Source organism: Diadema setosum, chromosome 17 (genome assembly GCF_964275005.1).
Source record: "Diadema setosum chromosome 17, eeDiaSeto1, whole genome shotgun sequence".
NCBI lineage: Eukaryota > Metazoa > Echinodermata > Echinoidea > Diadematoida > Diadematidae > Diadema > Diadema setosum.
In genome coordinates, this window is record NC_092701.1 from 5,953,216 (window position 1) to 5,972,839 (window position 19,624).

At 38.7% G+C, this 19,624-nt stretch overlaps 1 protein-coding gene across 1 annotated transcript in view; it reads left to right on the forward strand.

Moving 5' to 3' along the window:
- The first annotated feature begins 222 nt into the window (after positions 1-222).
- LOC140241126 (galactosylceramide sulfotransferase-like) overlaps positions 223-19,624 on the forward strand; it is a 70,079-nt gene continuing 50,677 nt past the window's right edge. Inside the window, exons 1-2 of the mRNA XM_072320890.1 lie at positions 223-256; positions 11,259-12,052. Coding sequence (XP_072176991.1) covers positions 223-256; positions 11,259-12,052 — 828 coding nt within the window. The remainder of the gene's footprint in view (positions 257-11,258; positions 12,053-19,624) is intronic.

The window sequence follows — 19,624 nt, forward strand, 5'->3', positions numbered from 1 at the left end:
CCCCAACTTGACAGATATCAAGATTATGGTAATAATTATGATCTTAATTTGTTCAAATGAGCCCCAACCCCCCCTTCCCCCACCGCCGAAGGGGGGGGGGGGGTTGAAGCTTCAACGTCCCTAAACTCTGGAATTTAATCTTCTTCTGTCAAACCGATAAAGATTGAGCTAAGTTAGTGTTATGAAGACACAACGTTAATGAATGAAATTTTGTGTTTGGTTATGGCGCGGATCAAGGGGTCTCCAGATCAAGGGGGTGAGGGCAAAGAGAGGAATTTTCCACATTTTCAGCATCTTCTTGAAAAATCTACAGATTTTCACCAAAATTGGCAGATTGCCTCTTTACGGTGATATGCACTTAATTTGTTAAAATGAGCCCCCTCCCATACACACACACACACACACACACACACACTGCTTAAGGGGGGGGGGGTAAAGCCTCGGCGTCCCTAAACTCAATTTTTATCTTCTTCTGTCAAACCGGAAAAGAGAGCTTAGTTAGTGCTATGAAGACATTGAAATTTTATTTCACGTTTGATTGTGGCGGATCGAGGGGTGTCTTTATCGGGGGGGGGGGGGGGTGAGGGGGAGGAGGGGGATTTTCGCATATTTTGCATCCTCTTGAGAAATCTTTGACGGATTTCCACGGAACGTGAGAGGTAGCATCTCTAGGGTAATAGAATCCCACTTTGTTCGAAGGGGCAACAAGTCCAAGTTGTTCCCCTTCCCCAAAGCTAGGGATAAGACCAGGGTAGCCCCCACGTCATTTAGTAAGCAGAAGTGAAATTTCATCAAAGTATAGATCTACCTTCTAAAAATATGATAAGATTGTGTTCTATTACTCTTGGTTGTATAGAAAATTTCTTTAAAAAGTATGTATTCCGTTTTTTTTTTCATATGTATAGGGTTTTCAATAAAATTCTGAATTCCACCCGAACGACCCCACCCCCCTTGTGTTGGTCCCTTTCAAGTTCAAGGGGCGGAGATGAGGGGGGGGGTGCTCCATCTCCTCCCACTTTAGAGTTGGGGCAGTGCTCATTTAGACAAATTGAGGTCATATCAACAGATAAATACGCTACGCTACGTTTCAAGCTTGGCAAATATCTAGTATATAAGGGTTTCAAGAAGAAGCTGAATATGTGACAAATCCGCCTCCGCCGCACTTAACATTAATATTCATGAATTAACTTACCATAACAGGCACCAGCACTCTATTAGCTCCATTATTTTTGTACAGAATTTTTTTTTTTTTAAGCTGATATATAATTTCATTATCCGAGGGATGCGTCTTGAGTTTTCAGGAAAAAGACAAAAAATGTGAAAATTAAGCCTCCTTCCTACCCACTCACCTTTTTGGGCATTCCTTCATCTGTCATTGTAAACTTGAGCCTACATCATGCATTAACTGTATTTACAGTACTATCACCATAAAGATGCTATGGCCAAGTTTGGTGAAAATTCGTCATAGATTTTTCAAGAAGATGGAGAAAATTGTGAAAATCCCCCTCCTCCCCCTGGTTACAGTTCGTTATTCCGAAGGTTCGTTATTCCGAAGGCTCTTTATTCCTAAGATTCGTTATTCCGAAGGTTCATTGTTCCGAATTTCATTTACGGATTAACCAGTCTTCGAAATAACGAACCTTCGGAATAACGCCACAAATTTTCGGATTAACGAACCCTTTTTTATTTTCGGATTAACGAACCTCTGGGTATAGGGACTTTGCGTATTTCGGATTAACGACCCTTTGGAATAACGTACCTTCGGAACAGTGAACCTTCGGAATAACGAACAGCACCCCCTCCCCCTCACCCTCACCTACCCCCGATCAGAGCACACCTAGACCCGCCATAATCAAACACGAGATTTCGGTCATTAATGTCTTTACAGCACAAACTTTTTCGGTTCGACAGAAGTAAAAAAAAAAAAATCAAGAGAATAGGGACTCTGAGGGTTCAACCTCCCCCCCCCCCTACTCGTCGGGTGGGGGGGGGGGGGGAGGGATTCAATTAAAAAAAAAAATAAGACCGAATCACCATGAAAATACTATCTGCCAAGTTTGGCAAATATCCGTCATATATTTTACAAGACTATGCAGAAAATGTGGAAAATCTCCCTCACACCCCTTATCAGCGCACTCCTGGACCCGTCATAATCAAACCTGAAATTTTAGTAACTTTAGTGTCTTCATATAACGTAGTTCCATATTCTTCGGTTTAACAGAAGAAGATTACGGATTCCAGAGTTTAGGGGCCTAAAACTTCAACTCCTCCCCCCCCCCCCCCCCCCCCCCTGGCGGTGGGAGGGGGTGGAGCTCAGTTTACCATATAAGGCCATATCACCGTAAAGATGGTATCTGCCAAGTTTGGTGAAAATCCTTCTTGGGATTTATCAAGAAGATGCAGTAAATGTGTACAATCCCCCTCCTCTCCATCACTTCCCCTCCCCCCACCCCCAATCAGGGCACCCCTGGATCTGCCATAATCAAACATGAAATTTCAGTCATACAAGGCACTAACTTAGCTCTATCTTCTTCTTTTTTTGTACGACAGAAAAAGATTATTAAAAATCCAGAGTTTAGAGACTCTGAGGCTTCAACTCCCCCCCCCCCTTTTCGGCCGGGGGTGGAGGGGGGGGGGGGGAGGATTGGGGGCCAATTTCAATTCATAAAATCATATCACCGTAATGAGGCTATCTGACAAGTTTCGTGAAAATCTGTCCTAGACTTTTCAAGAAGATACTGACAATGTAGAAAATCCTTCTCCTCCCCTCACCCCTTCCCCCGCGATCCGGACATCCCTGAATCCGTCATAATCAAACATGCAATTTCAGTCATTAATGTCTTCATAGCACTAGTTTAGGGACTCTGAGGCTTCAATTTGAAGACTCCTCCCCACTTATGGCCCCGTGCCCTGCATCCCTGGATCTGCCATTAAACGTGAACTCCTGTCATCAATATCTTTAACCCTAAAAGGGTTATAAATCTGTAACGCGAGAAGGCCTCGTCGCGAGGCTTCTTCATTTTCTTTGTTCAAGTCTCGCGCAACTTTTGAGACCAAATTTGCAACGTCCGCGCATACTTTTGCGAAGCCATGCCCATTTTTGTAACGGAATGTCGCCCCAAAACGGGCACAATTTTGTGATTTTGTGTACGTTTCCTATGGAAAACAATGTTCTGTCATGAAAGTCATAAAAACCTGATTATTTTTACAATTAATCACTTTCATTTATTAATTTTGTGCTAATTATGGTAGAAGAGTGGTCAGTGACAATTTCCAATGAAAAAACAAAGAAAAAACAAAAGTTTAAAAACAAAGAAATACATAAGAAATTCTGAAAACAATGAAATAAATAAGAATTGAAATGAGTTTTGGAAGTTTTTGTGAGGTGCAATTGTTGAATATGCAAAAACAGATTTACAGATCAAAAATTAGACTCTCAATGCTTTTAATTAGGCTAAAATATCATCTTGAGCTTAATTTGCATAATTAATTCACTAAAATTAGAAATTGATTGTTTCACAAAATCTTATGACACAATCTTGTAGATTATGACGTGGGTCTCACGCATGCGAAATTTCATCGCTATCGCACCACCAATGGCCGAGATCTCATGGGGGGGGGGGGCGGAATCCATCCCCCCCCCCCCCCCCGGTCTGAGCATAGCCAAAAAAGCCCGGCCCCTTTAGGGTTAAAGAACCATCCTAGCTCATTCTTATTTGGTTATATAATACAAGAAGAATTTCGATAATACCGTAGTTCTGGGACTTAATTGAGCCCCCCTCCCCTTTTTCGGGGGGGGGGGGGGTGGCTGCTATATAAACAAATTGAGATCCCATTGCCATAATCGTGCTACCTGCCAACTTTGTTGAAAATCTGTCAAGGATTTCATTAAGAAAATCTAAATGGTGGAAGTTCATGGGCAGTTTTGATATGGAGTTTATCTACTATCTTTATACACAATATCGCTAAAGTAAATGATTTGCACATTTCCCGGCGACATTTTGCACATTTCCCGGCAAAATTGAACTTTTGCACATTTCCCGGCGTCATGTTTGCACATTTCCCGTTGATGAAATTTGCACATTTCCCGGCGAGACGTTTGCACATTTCCCGGCGTTTGCACATTTCCTGGCAAGACGTTTGCACATTTCCCGGCGTTTGCACATTTCCCGGCGAGACGTTTGCACAATTCCCGGCGTTTGCACATTTCCCGGCGTTTGCACATTTCCCGGCTCCACAGGCATCCTAGAAAACTTCACAGCCATGCAGTTTCCTCCATTCCTCCCTCTCCTATGCAACCTTAGGCCTGACCATCAGTTTCGTATGCTGTCTTCCCATATCTAGTATTTGGTCTTCCCTTTGCTCTGTTTCCTCCTGCGGTGCCTTGTAAATATTGTTTTCAAGTCCTATTTGATCTCACTGTGTACTCATGCCTTTTGAGTTTTGTTTGTTTGAGAGTGAAGTCTGATTTTATTTTCTTTATTGTGAAGTTTCTATCACTCCAGATAACCCTAAGTTTTGTCAGGGTCTGTAATCTTGGCGATCACCTCTAGCTTCTGAACTGTGATCAATTTCCCCTTTGTATATATTGGAAGGATTGCACTTTTTCCAGCTGTTTGGCTTTGACGTTGATGTCAAGACTTGTGCCTTGGTGTTTGTCCTTATTTTATTTTCGGATACTCTAACTGCCATGACATACCATGCCCTTTTGAAACCAAGTAAAAACAATACAAAAACAAGAGAAGCTGAACAGAATAAAATTTATTGCATACATACTACAAGCAGCGATTATACAGGGTCTATTACCGGAAGGCACCTTTGCAAAATACATGATTTTACTTTGCTATTCTTTATGTTTTCTCTTGAATGAAGACGTGGAAGCGTCGTTGCTTGATAATATGTGGGAAGCTATTTCACGCTTTAGGGCCCAAATACCTTGTGCATGGCGAAAATTGTACAGTATGTATTTACCTCATCGTTGTTGTTGTTGTTTTTATATGGCACTCTATACAAATTTTACACCTGTCTTGTTGAGTATGCATTTACCTCATTATTGTTGTGGTTTTTTTTTTATAGAATCCAAATGGCATGGCATTATATTAGTTCTTATAATCAAAGACATCAAGCAAACAATTTGAGTTTCGTTGATCTCACATATCTTCAAGAATTTTCACCCCAGGTAACTTTCCGAACAGATGGGTAGAATGCGTATGTCGTTGTAAGTTTCCAATAATTCTTGTTTGAGGCTTCTGAAGATTTAAAAATCAGATGACATGATGCACTGTTCCCCAGAACAATACTACAGTAGGTTCGTCGTAGCAAAACCAGGTTTGATTGATCCGAAGCGAATATTAAAAGCCATTTATGCTTCAGCTTATTCATAACACCGATTGTATTCTTTATTTTCACAAATATGGTATCAATATGTTTCGTCCACGTAACTTTTCATCAGTCACAACACCTAAAAGATTTACTTATGTAATAAGAAAAGGATATTTGCAATTGTCATAACTGTTTCATCAACAATACAAAGTTAATCATGAATAACTGAACAAAGATGTTAACGTTTGGATCATTATAAGACAAAAATAAACGATTGCTGTCTGCACAAGTGTGAATTAACATACTTGAGAAATGCTAGTTTTTCACGTATGTAAAAAAAAAAAAAAAAATGCCAAAGCAAACTATAAAAGAAACCAGGGTACTATACTTGAAAAATTTCCTCGGAAATCCCACTGTTTCCTCTTGTGGAGCGCCTAAAAACACACACACACACACATATTATAGGCCTATATATCCTGGCAAAGGCTGCTGAAAATCTAGCAGGCACCATCCGGATGCCAGTCTGTCTCAATTCGCCAACCGGTGACCTACTAGCACTGACCAGGAGGTAACTAAGCAGGTGACCAGGAGGTAATTAATACTTGGCAGCAATTTATCGTAGATCTAGTCGCATATATCACGTATACAGCTTGTCCCAGAAAAAAACGAAGGTGAGTTTCATTGCAATTTTTGGGGATCATAAACATAATATGCATGAATGGACAGATTTATTTCTCTTCTTTCATTTGATGCACAACTCATTGTTCATAATTCATGCATGGCCGAGTTAGAGCAATAGAAAGTAATACTACTAAATTTTCATTTGCACGAGCAAATGGCGACTTTGGATGAGTTTCTTTAGGCTTTTTCGGCGATCCTTTGTAAAAAAAAAAAAAAAAAAATGAAATCATGGCCTTAATATCCATTCTTTTACCTTTCAAATGACATCTCATGTGTAAAAAATTATCTACGCCTGCTCGAGGAAACCTAATTTGAAAATATGCTTCCATTTTACTCAGAAAGATGGATAGTAATTAGGACTTAAGGAGTCAGTTAGCTTTCCCGACGCCTGCCCGACTTGGCAGATAGCAATGGCCTTCATGCTTCAATGAATTTACACAAACATGAAGAGAGGGGTTAAAAGGGAATGTTACAGACGGTTCGGAATAGGGTCGTAAATTAGCACATGATCCAACCGCAGAGGAAGGGTGTTCATCAGCGGAGTGTGAAGGGGGAGGAAAGTATCAACTGAAAAAGCCTTCCGAGCCCTCCTTCCTCCCCCCCCCCCCCACACACACACACAAAACAGAAGACGACTTTCTGCCCTGCACTTGTACCTTTGAAATGTACAAAGCAAGTTCAGTGATAAATAAAGTGAAGAATCCTCTCTTTCTGCTTCCCCTCCTCCTTCAAAAACTTCAAAACTCTGTCACTGATGAAGGACTAACCACGCGTGAAATGTGAATGAAAACAGTGAAATAAGTTTCAGGTATCAAATCATCAAAATGTGTATCATTGTTTTACGATTTCACGTAGCCATTGGACTGCGTGCAGTTTGAGAATACTCACTATATTAGTCTTTACTTATTGGTTATGTCTCATAGCTTATTCTTAATGAATGACAACAAAGGGCTGTCCGTCTCATACAGCATCCTCTGTAAATACCCCCCCCCACCCCACCCCCACAACATTCATTGTAGCACAGCGGTTATTTTGTGTGAATTCAATGGTGCAGATGAGCTCATTGTCTAATGCTATGTCGGGAGAGCTGAATGATTGTTTTGTTTGACTATTCGTAGAATTGGCAGAAATGAAGCATGCTTTCATACAGATTTTTCTCAAGCATGCGTTATTCATATTTGACGCGTAAGATCTCATATGAAAGAAGAAAATATGAGTATTTGGGTTAAGAACCTTGTTTTTCGAAACCGTAACGTTAAAAGTCTAAAAAATTCACTGAAAGTCACCATTTGCGCGTGCAAATAAAAATTTGGTAGCACCACTTTTCATTGTTCTAACTCAGTCATGCATGAACAATGAACATTAAGTTGCACATCAAAATGGACGAAGAAAAGTTTATCTTTTCATTGATATATAGCTCGTAAAGAAAATGTATGATTTCGATAGTAAAAAGTTGCATGGAAACCCGGTTTCGTTTTTTCTGGGACATGCTGTACATTGTATTTCATACATCGCTCAACGGAGTTCTTGATTAGATTGAGCGTATTTTGGGTAACGTGGGAAGGTGCAGTCGAAATTTAACCCCGCGGTTTAACTTCGACGGCGACCTAGCGATGCCCTAAAAAGAGCGGTGCAAGGGACAAAATTGTCAAAATATTGCCACTTCTGGCGGCTAATCAGGCTGATTGTGAAAGTTGTGCCCATAGCCTAAACCAACTGCAGATATTCGCTTTGCTCAAATTATAAAAAAAGCAACAACAAAATATACATCAAATTCAACCTGCCTCTGAACGAAAGTTGTGTACGGAAAATTTAGATCATGCAGGGGCGGATCCAGGAATTGCGTAAAGTGGTGGGAGGGGCGCAAAATATTTTCTGGTGCTACTTTAATCAGCTGACAACGTAGCTACAATTACATCGGTGACTGGAAGAAAAAAAAAAGAGAGTCCTCCATGCATTTATTTTTTTGTTTCATTTCTCGCGCCACTTTCGGGTTTCAAATTCGGTCCATTCGAGAAAGATGCTAAACTGAAAAATCAGTTTCCTTTACTGTGTGTTAAGAAACATGAGGGAAGATCAGGAAATTCAGTGACTGTCAACGTGTTTGCTTCTCTAACAGTGTCCAATGTTGTCCGTCCAGCATTTTTGCCTGCCTGTCTCTCAGTTATGCCACATATGTTTGTTGGTGTTTTCTTTTTGTCTTTTATTTTAAAGAAAGTCAAAGGAAAGTGAGATAAACAATCGTGACAGAAACGAATTGCCTGAAGTCATGTGTACACACCTTCATGTAAAAGTCGACTCTACTACGTGATGAACATTAATGACACACTATAGATGATGCAAAGAGGGCCATAGAAAGCTGGCCACTGATTATACGCGGCTGCTACTTACAACACACCGTTTTAAATAAACACACTGTCAAATTTCCCTAGTAAAGAAGGGGTTTATTTTGAGAGTAAATGAAGATGAAGATGTATCTTTAAAAAACGAATTATCATATCATATTCAACTCTACCATCATGATAACTTTCTACCATTCACAGGAAACTAAATTCAACGAGCAAAGCAAAACAGTCACTCACGCTTACAGGGCCACTTCCTAAATCCTCGATCAAAGTTGTTGGCGATGGCGTCCACAATGAATCAAATATCCGAGAACGGACGGATCGTGCTGATTGCCAACCGCTTCAAAGAGTCGTGTATATAAAAACGCATAAAACCGGATCAACAACTTTGGCCACCATACTTGAACGGTACGCATATCTGCGTAATGCCCCAGTCACACAGTGCTTTACGATGGATTACGTCCGCCGCGGATAGATACGAATGAGTGGACGCAGGGGGACGCAGCGTGGACGCAGGCATCCGCAGGGACGTATGTAGACGTAACTGCCCGTAACTCATCCGTAAAGAAACGCAAAATGACGTCGCCGAACCTGCGAAATTTTGAAATGTTCAAAATTTCGCAGAGGGACGCCACGGACGCAAACTTACGTAAGTAACCGTAACCAAACGTAACTATCCGTAACTGAACGTAACTACCCGTGGCTTGGACGCATACCATCCGCAAAAGAATTTACCTTCCGTCCGTTTGCGTTCGCTTACGTCCACCGTAAGTATCCGAAATTCACCACAAGTTAACGTATCACAACAGTTTCGTCCGCTTACGGATATTTACGGACAACAACGGATGTTGCGGACAATTACGTCCTTCGACGTGGCCGTTTTCCACTCGCATGGGAACACAGAGAATCGTGGAAAGGCACACTACTCCTGCTGCCAAGCTGCAACGCCTTTACCTGAAGGAATGCTACAACACAGTGGGAGCGGTGGAGAGGCAGAACTGCATGGTCAAATTATATGAAATTTCTCCCACAATCAATGGTCATTTTAAGTGGCACCCATATACCATGTATACTCATGACATCGGTCGATTCTTGGTGCTGAACTTTTTTCTTGTACTCTTCGAATGTATATTTTTCGAAAAAAGCAATATTTTGGGTAGGGGATGGGGTGACAGCATTTTATTAACTTTTCTGGCCGGGGGAAGGTGTGGGACAGGGGCAACTATATAAAATGAGAACGAATTTAGTACATGTATTTCTCTATAGTCTTACCCATGCACTTTACGCTCCATCGAAGGGGTATTACATTTTTTTTATACTACTACTACTTCTACTGCTACTACTACTACTACTACTACTACTAATAATAATAATAATAAGGACATTTATGATATTATATTGCGCAGCTACTATAATAATATACTCTACTGCGTATTACAAAATGACACGCATACAAGAAATTCAAACAGAAAAAAAACATTACTTCAAGAGATGACTTGATATTGTACTTGGGTGTGGGAGGGGTGTTTGAAGGTTAATTTGATGTCTTTTCTTCTGTAAATCTTATAAGCATTGCTTTATCATAAATATCTCCTTAACATAACCCAGTAAGTCATGAATATCGCTGAACAGCGACAGCGTAACCACAGTTTGTCTATTCCATGACTGCAAGTAATATTTTCTTACTCTAAAGTTTAACTTTTCGATCTATATTGTATTTTATTTGTGGTATAGTGATTATGTGACCCTGCACCACAAAACACACAAAAAGTCGCCACACATGAAATTTTAGTTGGGAGCATGTTCTGAAAGAGCAGACTTTAAGCTTTAAAATGATGTATTACTCAAATCAAATGGACTCTCCTAACCTATCTAAATATTGGAAAGAATGCACACACTCAGAAAAAGAGTAAACTGAGAAAAGAGGCTCTGAAGTAAAGTGTCTATTCAAGCGCTAATCTTTATCAAGCCGTGCTGGTTATGCGATGAATGGGACAAAAAAACAGGATGGAAACCACCGGAGTAACAACAACGAGGGGATTATCAGACTAAGCTGAAATGAATAATAATAATAATAATAATAATAATAATATTACTAATAATGACAATAATGATAATATTATTAACAATAATAATAATAATAATAATAATAATACTAATAATGACAATAATGATAATATTATTAACAATAATAATAATAATGATAGTAATAATAATAATAATAATAATTATAATAATAATGATAAGGCCTTATTTACCCAGGGTAGCCAAGTCAAGATCGGCACGGTTGACCCATTTCACCTATTTTCAGTCCTCCCACAAAATCAGTGTTTGCTAATTTTTGTTCGTTTTGTGATGCACGGTCACATACATTCTTTACATTTATGACGTTTATTCATATCTGAGTTGCACAAACAAAAAATTCAGACTTCAAGTTCAAAATTGGATATATCTTTTATTATTGTAAAGTAAATTAAAGGATTACGATTTTTTTCACAACTTGTACGTAATTCAATTTCAGTTTTCCCCAGTGTACAATGTAAGACAGTCCAAAATGTGATAACCTTGCTGTCATAATACACTGACTTAGCAGGGATCGTAAGAGAAAACCAAATTGTCCATAATTATTCATAGCAATCTGTAACTATCCGTAACTATCCGAAAAATGCACAACTCTCCGCAAGTGTCCAGAACTATTATGTGCCAATTCGTAAGAATATCCGCAAGTGGACAAAAGTATTCGCATCTGGTCGTATCTGTCCGTATCGCCCGCATTTTTTGCCCGCATGTTTTGTACAAATTTCTGGTGACGGCAAAGGATCCGCGGTGGTCCGCGGAAAAAATGAATTTTTTGGACGTAACGCCAGACGCAGAGCATTATGTGACTGGGGCTTAATCTCGACGTTACAGTGCCTCCGGTGAATCACTTCCTTACCAAATATGGCTTGTTTAAAACATCGCAGATTATTGAAATCAAGAATAGAAAGAAAAAAGAATTTGACATGCTGGTTCATCATGTTAGATATAATCGGAGGGAAATGGACATTGCTGTTCCTCATGCAAAATACATCTCAATTATTCGACACCCAGTAACTCAGTATGAATCTTTCTTTGGATATTTTGAATTGGCATGGTACTTGCACATCAATACCACCAATCCATTTGAGACATTCATGTCTGATGTCGAAGGATTCTATGCCAAAAGGAACTATCTGCATTGGCAACGAACAAGAAATGGACAGCTTTATGATTTTGGGTTTGATCAAAGATGTGATGAAAATCTGACCAAAATTAAGGAGAAAATCAAGGAATTGGCGATGGAAATAGATTTAATGATGATTAATGAGTACTATGACGAATCCTTGATTCTTCTGCGGAAATTGATGTGCTGGGAATATAAAGAAATTCTTTACATATCCCAAGCTGTTCGGAGCAAAAGCCACCGGTATCCCATCACGGAGGAAACTAAACAAAGAATCATTTCTTGGAATGCTGGAGAAATAATGCTGTACGACCATTTCATCAAAACGTTTTGGGAGAAAGTCCAAGAATATGGCAACAGTTTTGGCCAGGATCTTGCTCATTTTCGAGCCTTACGCCGAAATGTCAAGAACGAGTGCATCAAGAAAAACGCGACGAACAAGGAATACAGACGGATGGATAAATTCGTTTTGAAACCGAACGCTTCAACACTCTGTACCGATGTAATCCGTGGAGATATTCCGTACACGCGCCTTCTAAAAGAAACAATGATTAATCGATATCAGCGACGCTGATGGGGAATGGCATTTTACCGTCATGTCATGTTTTGACAATACCGACTGCATGATAATAACAAAGATAACAGCAACAACAATGATGATGTTGATGATGATGACAACTACAATGATGATAATTGAAATAATAGTGATAATAAAAGTAATAATAGGAAGAAGAAGAAGAGGACCAGGAGGAGGAAGAAGAAGAAAATGGCAATGCCACCAAGAATTTTAAAATTAACAATATGGCGATATGTACTCAGTGTAACTTCTTATGTGGTATCACGATTCTCCGAGACCATTCGGTCACTATCATGCATGATCGTAGAATAGCATTAGGACGAACATCACTATTCAAAGTATTACCCTTAAGTCGATGACGGCTTCTGAGGCGAAATCATTGCGTCCAAAGACTTGACTTCGGGGTCTCAGTTTCAAGGTTCATACTTATTTACTCTACACGATAATGCCTGTCCTTATCTTTCACTGACCTATATCTTTTTTAAGGCGTGAGTGGCCAGATATGGTGTTTGACCATGCCACATCTCTTTCTCGACAGGGTAAACAGCGGCTGTTGCAAGTAGTTATAACGTGGATATCAATCTAAACCTTGAAATAGAGAATCCGATGTCAAGTCTTTGGACGCGATGTTTTCACCTCCTATACCGTTGTCGACCTAAGGGTATGTGGTATGTTCCTAGTAGTGCTAAAGAATTATGATAGTGACCGAACCCTCTCGAAGAATCGTGATATACCACTGAAGCTACCCTGGATAAACACGATCATATCATTGATTTTATTCATCGTTTTATCGTATTGTCACTTTCTGTTCTTCTTCTTCTTCTTCTTCTTCTTCTTCTTCTTCTTCTTCTTTCTCGACAACGAGCTACATCATGCAGATGAAGTGTTATTACTCGTATTCAAAAAAAAAAAAGGAATTAAACATTCAGTTCTTGATACAATATACCATTAACTGCAGCTTCTAATATTTTTGTTTAATTCCTGGTAGGGAAATTTGTAATGTTCAAGGACAATGCGTGCCGATCAATCAAGTTTTATTAATGTCCAATGTTAAGTTGTGATCTTGGGTACATGCATGGCAATAAAATAAATGAATTTATGCACCTAATTGAATCAAATTCATTATCCAGGTAGACACTAAGTAACCAGTAACTGGAAAAATAAAACGGTTTGTAATAACAGTATATGTTATTAATCCACAGTCGATGACATTAATGGTTGTAATAACAATGACAATTACTATCATGATGATAAATGGCTATTTGAAAATGGTAATTTCATGAGCTTTATTAAAGCAGAAATTTATAGAGAATCTAGAAATGTGACAAGTTTGATATCTACGGAAAGCTACGAAGCTAGTTAACAAAACTGGATATCTTTTAGACGATGTAACTTTACCCCCAAACTGTTTTTGAGATTGAAAAAAAAAAACCCACCCAATTTCCATGACCACGTAGCTCCGTTCGCTACAAGAAACATCAGATTTGAGCGACGTCACCAAATGTGTATGAGCTGATTTGCCGTACGGCTATATGAGACCCGCTCTGGAAAAACCCGAAACTTCTCGGCAAATGTGATTTCGCGCTACAGCCCGAAAAAGGTCAAAAAATGACCTACCTCAGGGACCAAATCGACATTTTGGTATCACGTTGTGGGGGAAATTTTCTTGTTTCTGACTGATATCAACATTTCGAAATACAACCTACAATATGTGGAATTTTGAAGTGAAAAGTGGGATGTCAATCTCAAAAGTTGGCCAAAATCTTACGTCTAAAGACCAAATCGCCTTCGCTTACGGCGAAAATGACTGTTCTTTTGGCGGTCGTGTCTTAGATATTCTGCGTTGAACCCTGACACCTTTGGTACCTACAGAAAGCTCTACCTTTGCTTATTCCAAAATATAGACATGGCTTGATGTCATGCTACTAACTTTCATTCATAAATTCGTCTGAAATATGCGTAAGTTTATGCAAATCGTCTCCCAGACGCGTAAACAGCCTTGTTGCTTACCAAGAAACGTGATCGAAATACGCGTTCACGATTGGTCAACTGCGCCGAGGACCCCCTTGTTTACAAGCAACCTATACTATTATACTATGGGGGGATCGCTGCAGCAGCGGTGCATGCTTGCATGCAACACGTGTATCGGGACTGCTGCTCAGCATGGAAATGTCGCAGTTTCCCGCTTTGTTAGACTGGGGTTTTTTTTAAGCAAGTTGAGGTAGAAATTAGAATTTAAACCAACACACAAGAGAAAAAGAAGGTCACATTTATCTAACAAACCTTCATCATGCCATTTCGAAGAAGAATCAAGCTGAAATCACGGCAACAAGAAATACCTCTTCACTGCCGATTCTGCTGGTATACTGTTGTGCCTACACCCGATCACGGCAATCGCGAATCTTGAGCTGATTACGGTAGGTTTTGTGCTTTTCAAACGTCGTATTTCCGTGAATTTATGGGTGTAAAAATGATTTCCAATCAATTACAGCTCTTTGACTTTCATAGTTATCATCCTTCATGAGTATGTAAGATTACCTCAACTTACGCAATTCCCCCACAATGATCGATTTGTTGTGTCGATAATAACAGCAAATTGTGGCTGTACGAAGGAACAGCTGATCACGGCAACCGTGAATCTTGAGCTGACGATAGGTTTAAGCAAAAAAAAATCTTGAAATTATGGCCTAGATTTTGAAGTATTACAAATGAGCAAGACTATTAGCTTAACATGATTCTGTTCATGGAACATCATTTCTGTTCCTATTCCTTAAACATAAGGAACTTTGTTTTTTAACCATAGAAATACCTAGGGAATATAAAATACAAATAACAAACAGTACAAATGTGTAAAAACCTCCTCAAAAGTTCAAATTTTCTCGTCAAAATGATGTGACATGAACATAATGGAAAAATAAGTTGATAATCAAGATAGTAATTTAAAATAAATATTCCACTCAATCTTGTTATGTTTTCTTGCTTTTTCATGAAAATATCAATTCTTTTTACTATATAAATAGCGGTTGCCATGGTAACCGTCACTGCTATGAGGTAAACATGACGTAAAAATTTTATTTTTTTCATTTGAGTAAAGAAGATTTTTAATGACATATTTTGGTGTTTACAACATGTTTTCATGATGTTTAATGAAGAATATATGTTCTTTTAAGGAAAATAATGCGTTGCCATGGCAATGGCAACAAGTGGATTCGTGTTCAGCACCTTCAAAATAGGGGAAATAGCACAAAAAATCAAAATCTACAGAAAATTTTAAGAACATTACAACTCGCCGTCTACTATACAGTGCATATACGCGTTGTTTACGACGTTGTGTAGCAAAAATGTCTGATACGAGGTATAACTGCAGGGTCGCAGCTAAATAAAGCGAAGCTTGACTGGCTTAAAGCCCTTATGCACAATGCATTTATTAACAAAGCAGTTCACTACAAAGCAATGTTTAGCACATTGAAAACAACAATTAAAACCAACAAAAAAGACAAAAGAACCGTATTAAATATCAATTGTACAAAAGTATAAATGCAACCTAGTACCAGCACATTCTTATCAGTATACGTGCATATCATTATACAGTTTCAAACATATTTTTCAACTAGCTAACTTTAGAAAAGAGGGAGCGGCTTGCAAGGCACATAATGCGCAAGTTCACTTTCCTATTTTTTTTTTTGCCTTCCAAATCTGTTTTTTTTTTCTTCCAGTTCCCTCCCCACCTTTGACCTGACCTTTGACCCTTGACCCTGTGACCCTAAAATTCTCAAGAGAATCACTGTCAGGTAGAACATACTTAGATAATGTCGGCCCTGCTAGGTTTCACGATACACAGAGTCACTTTCAAGATATGGAGAAAAAAATGAAATAGAGCACTTTCACTTGCGCCTTGACTTATTGACCTTTGACCTTTTGGCAGGAAATGTCGCAGAGAATCCCCATAAGGTACGTTTTACATATAAATTAAGTTTCCATTAAAATCTAATCAAGTGATGTAATTACCTTATCATACTTCATATTTTGGACCAACTTTGGCGAAAGTCCACTCAATGTTACTGAAGTTATCGCGTATAAAAAAAAAAAATGGGGCCGGACGTACGGACGAAAGACGGACAACCCGAAAACATAATGCCTCGGGCACCCTTCGGGTGGGGCATAAAAAAAGTACTTACAATAAAGGTATACAAGATCATAAATTGACAATGTTCTCAATCATTTTTGCACGTTACTAATAATTCATTGTTGCCGTTTGATTATAGCCATCATCTTAATCAACACAGGCTGCTACGTTTCAGGTAGCTATCGAGTGTCGAGTCTGTCATGAGAGTAAAATGTAACGTGCTTAACTATTGTATACGCGGCCAAAAAGAAAAATGCTAACGAATGAACAAGATAAAAAAAAACGATTATGCATTGAATAATTTGAAGGAAAGGGATTCACGTTTTGCTATCAATATCGAAATGACATATATTTACACTCTACTAATATGCAACATCAATTACATTGAGTAAAATCATTAAAGGCGGTGCAAATTCAAATACACAGTTTTGCGATGATTATGTCATGCTTATGCAAGTGTACATACCAAAGTGTTCTTTCATAGTCATAGTCCAAAGATACGAAAAAGGTACGGCTCTTTTTTTCATGAAATTGTGATGAAAGGTAACTGTTGTTTTGACCTGTCATTTACTCTATTAATCTTATGCTATCTTGCTACATTGCTATAGAAGGTTCATTGGACAGTTCTACCGACAATAGAAATAGACAAAAAGAACTGACTAGTTATACGAATGGTACAACAGTCAAAGCAACATTTCCTTATCACTACACAATTGCCTGTATCTCGCTATCTACAATATTAATCACATTCTTCAATCATTTGGCTTTTGTGGGAACAGGAGTTACAGTCGGACACTGATATTATTATGGCGAATTATATCTCTCAACATACTTCTGCGTAGGAATTGCGAGGTCTACCTATATCATGGTAGCTAACCTACAATGATAACAGTCACCTTTTCAAAGAAAACCAACAAAAAAAATCTTACTTTGATGATTAGAATCATCGTCATTGAATTTGCTTTGCTCGATATTTGCTAAATACAACATTCTACACTTCTACCTTGTACGCAACGCTAAATGTGATGTTGTAGGAAGACATTGTCATCTTTAACAGTGTCTAAGGCTGCGTTCACATAGAAGTATACTTTTCGGGTATTCGGGCTCGTTTTTCGAGGGCACGCGAATAGCTTGAATCGAACGATAGGATTTCCTCACACCGGTTCACATCAGAGGGCACTATTCGAAAGTACGAATAGCTGCGAAAAGTATAGCAAAGTGGGAATCGAGCTTGTTCGATTTTCTTGCAGCGTATACCGTCTCTCATTTATGAAATAATGACACTTTTGGTCTGGATTTGCCCTTTAGCAAAAATAAGCATGTAGACTGACATTTTGATGCAGTTTAGAAATTGTTAATAAGATTTGCTGGGATGTAGGAGGAAGAAATCCTCACTGCATGGGATGGTGAGTTGACGGTGCGGGTGGCGGTGTATTCGGTGCCCGAATACCGAATACTTCTATGTGAACGCAGCCTTATGTAACTATGCTAAACAACGACAGACCAGCGCAAACAATTTGACATTTTTTTTTACAATTTTCATTATCACAATTTTCATTATCACACAGCACATCGTAGAAACAACGAAGTGTTACCGTAGTAAGAAAGATACATTCAATATTTTGGAAAAAAAAAATATAGAAAGACTGAAAATGCTACATTACAATTGTTACCTTGCATCACAAAACCAACAGAAAGTCGCCAGAAATGGATTTTTAGTTTAAGCAGATTCTGAAAGAGCAGACTCTAAGGTTTAAAATAATGTACTACTGTAAATGTACTGTAAATGGACTACCCTAACCTACCTAAACACTGGAAAGAATGCACAAACTCGGAAAGTGTGAACTGAATGGAAAAAGAAGCTCGACGTACACGGTCTATTCAAGCGCTTAATATTCTTTCCCATAGCAGTGCTGGCTGGGCGATGACAGGGGCAAAACACAGGATGTAAACTGCTGAACACCAACAATGATGGGATTATCAGATTACGCTGTAATTGAGCATGTTCTATCAACTCATTCTGTCCATGATTAATGCCAACTTTTATAGCAGTAGCGTCATCTTTTCAAAGGTTACTAGACTTTGAATTGCAGAGTGTGCAAAGGAATTAAGAAATGAAAAGGGGCCTCTCTAAAGACACAACTGATCATTCTATACTCCGCCCAAAAAGGGTTGTAGAAAAAACTGCTGAAGACACACTTTCCCATTCATGTTTTATGATCCCAAACTATAGAATAATGTAGAAAAAGAGTAGCTCTTTCAGAAACTATGAAAGACTCAAGATTGACTCGGTTGACCCATTTCATCTTTTTTGAGCCCTCGCGGAAAATCAAGGGGTGTGACTTTTTGTTGGTTTTGTGATTCACAGACACAATAGGCGTTTTCACATCAGCCCGATAAAAATCCAAGCTCGAGATATTTTCCTATTTCCCAAGTCAGAAAATAGCGCGCTATTTCAAAACATCGGGCTGATGTGAAAACGCCTAATTAGTCTACTCCATGAGTATGACGTAGAGCCATCAGTCTTCCTTGTCATTCTTTGATGATTATGTCAACGATTATGTTCATTTCACAATGTAAACTTCTACGATTATAGCTTTACAAAGCACATGCACTGTTAAAACTGTTAACTAGAACTATCACTGAAGTCATCTTCAGAATTATTATCTCAACCTGTTAATGTACTGTCCTCTGGTATGTAGGCCTATGCCCTTAACATACTGTTGCATAAATTTTGAAGAAGGAGATGTTTTTACAATCTCATCTTAATTCTTGTAATATATAATGCTTTCGCCGTGGTGTTGAAAATGTTAGAAGGTGTATCACATGAACAATTAAACAAAAAAGGTATTTTCTTCTTTTTACTTCTCCAGCAACAAGCCTGTGTTAGTAACCATCGTGTTAGCCTTAATTATCAATGTATATAGACTATGTATCAAGAGGGAGGACAGGGCCTTGTCAGTTCATACTCACATTGCATTATTCAAGTAGGCCTATATCAAACACACTGAACCATTAAGGAGTTTCAGTGTTTGAATCGGTGAAATTGGCAGGCTAACCATGCATATATTAAATAGTAATAAACGCCATAGTCACCAAGTCACACTGCATTAAATAAAAAAAAGAACTTAAGTGATAGAGGAAATAAAAAATGCAAGTATTGTGTAAGTGAAGTTTCACAGTTTCAATTCATGAGGTATTTTCTGACGACATTGCAGATATGCAAGCACACTTCAAGCTCATCGTAACTGCATGAGACATCATGATTGAGCAACTAAAACCGTTCATTCATATAAAGACATCTAAAAACACAATATTTGAAATACATACATCTATTCGCGATATATTTTGTGGCGAAGTTAACAAAATTC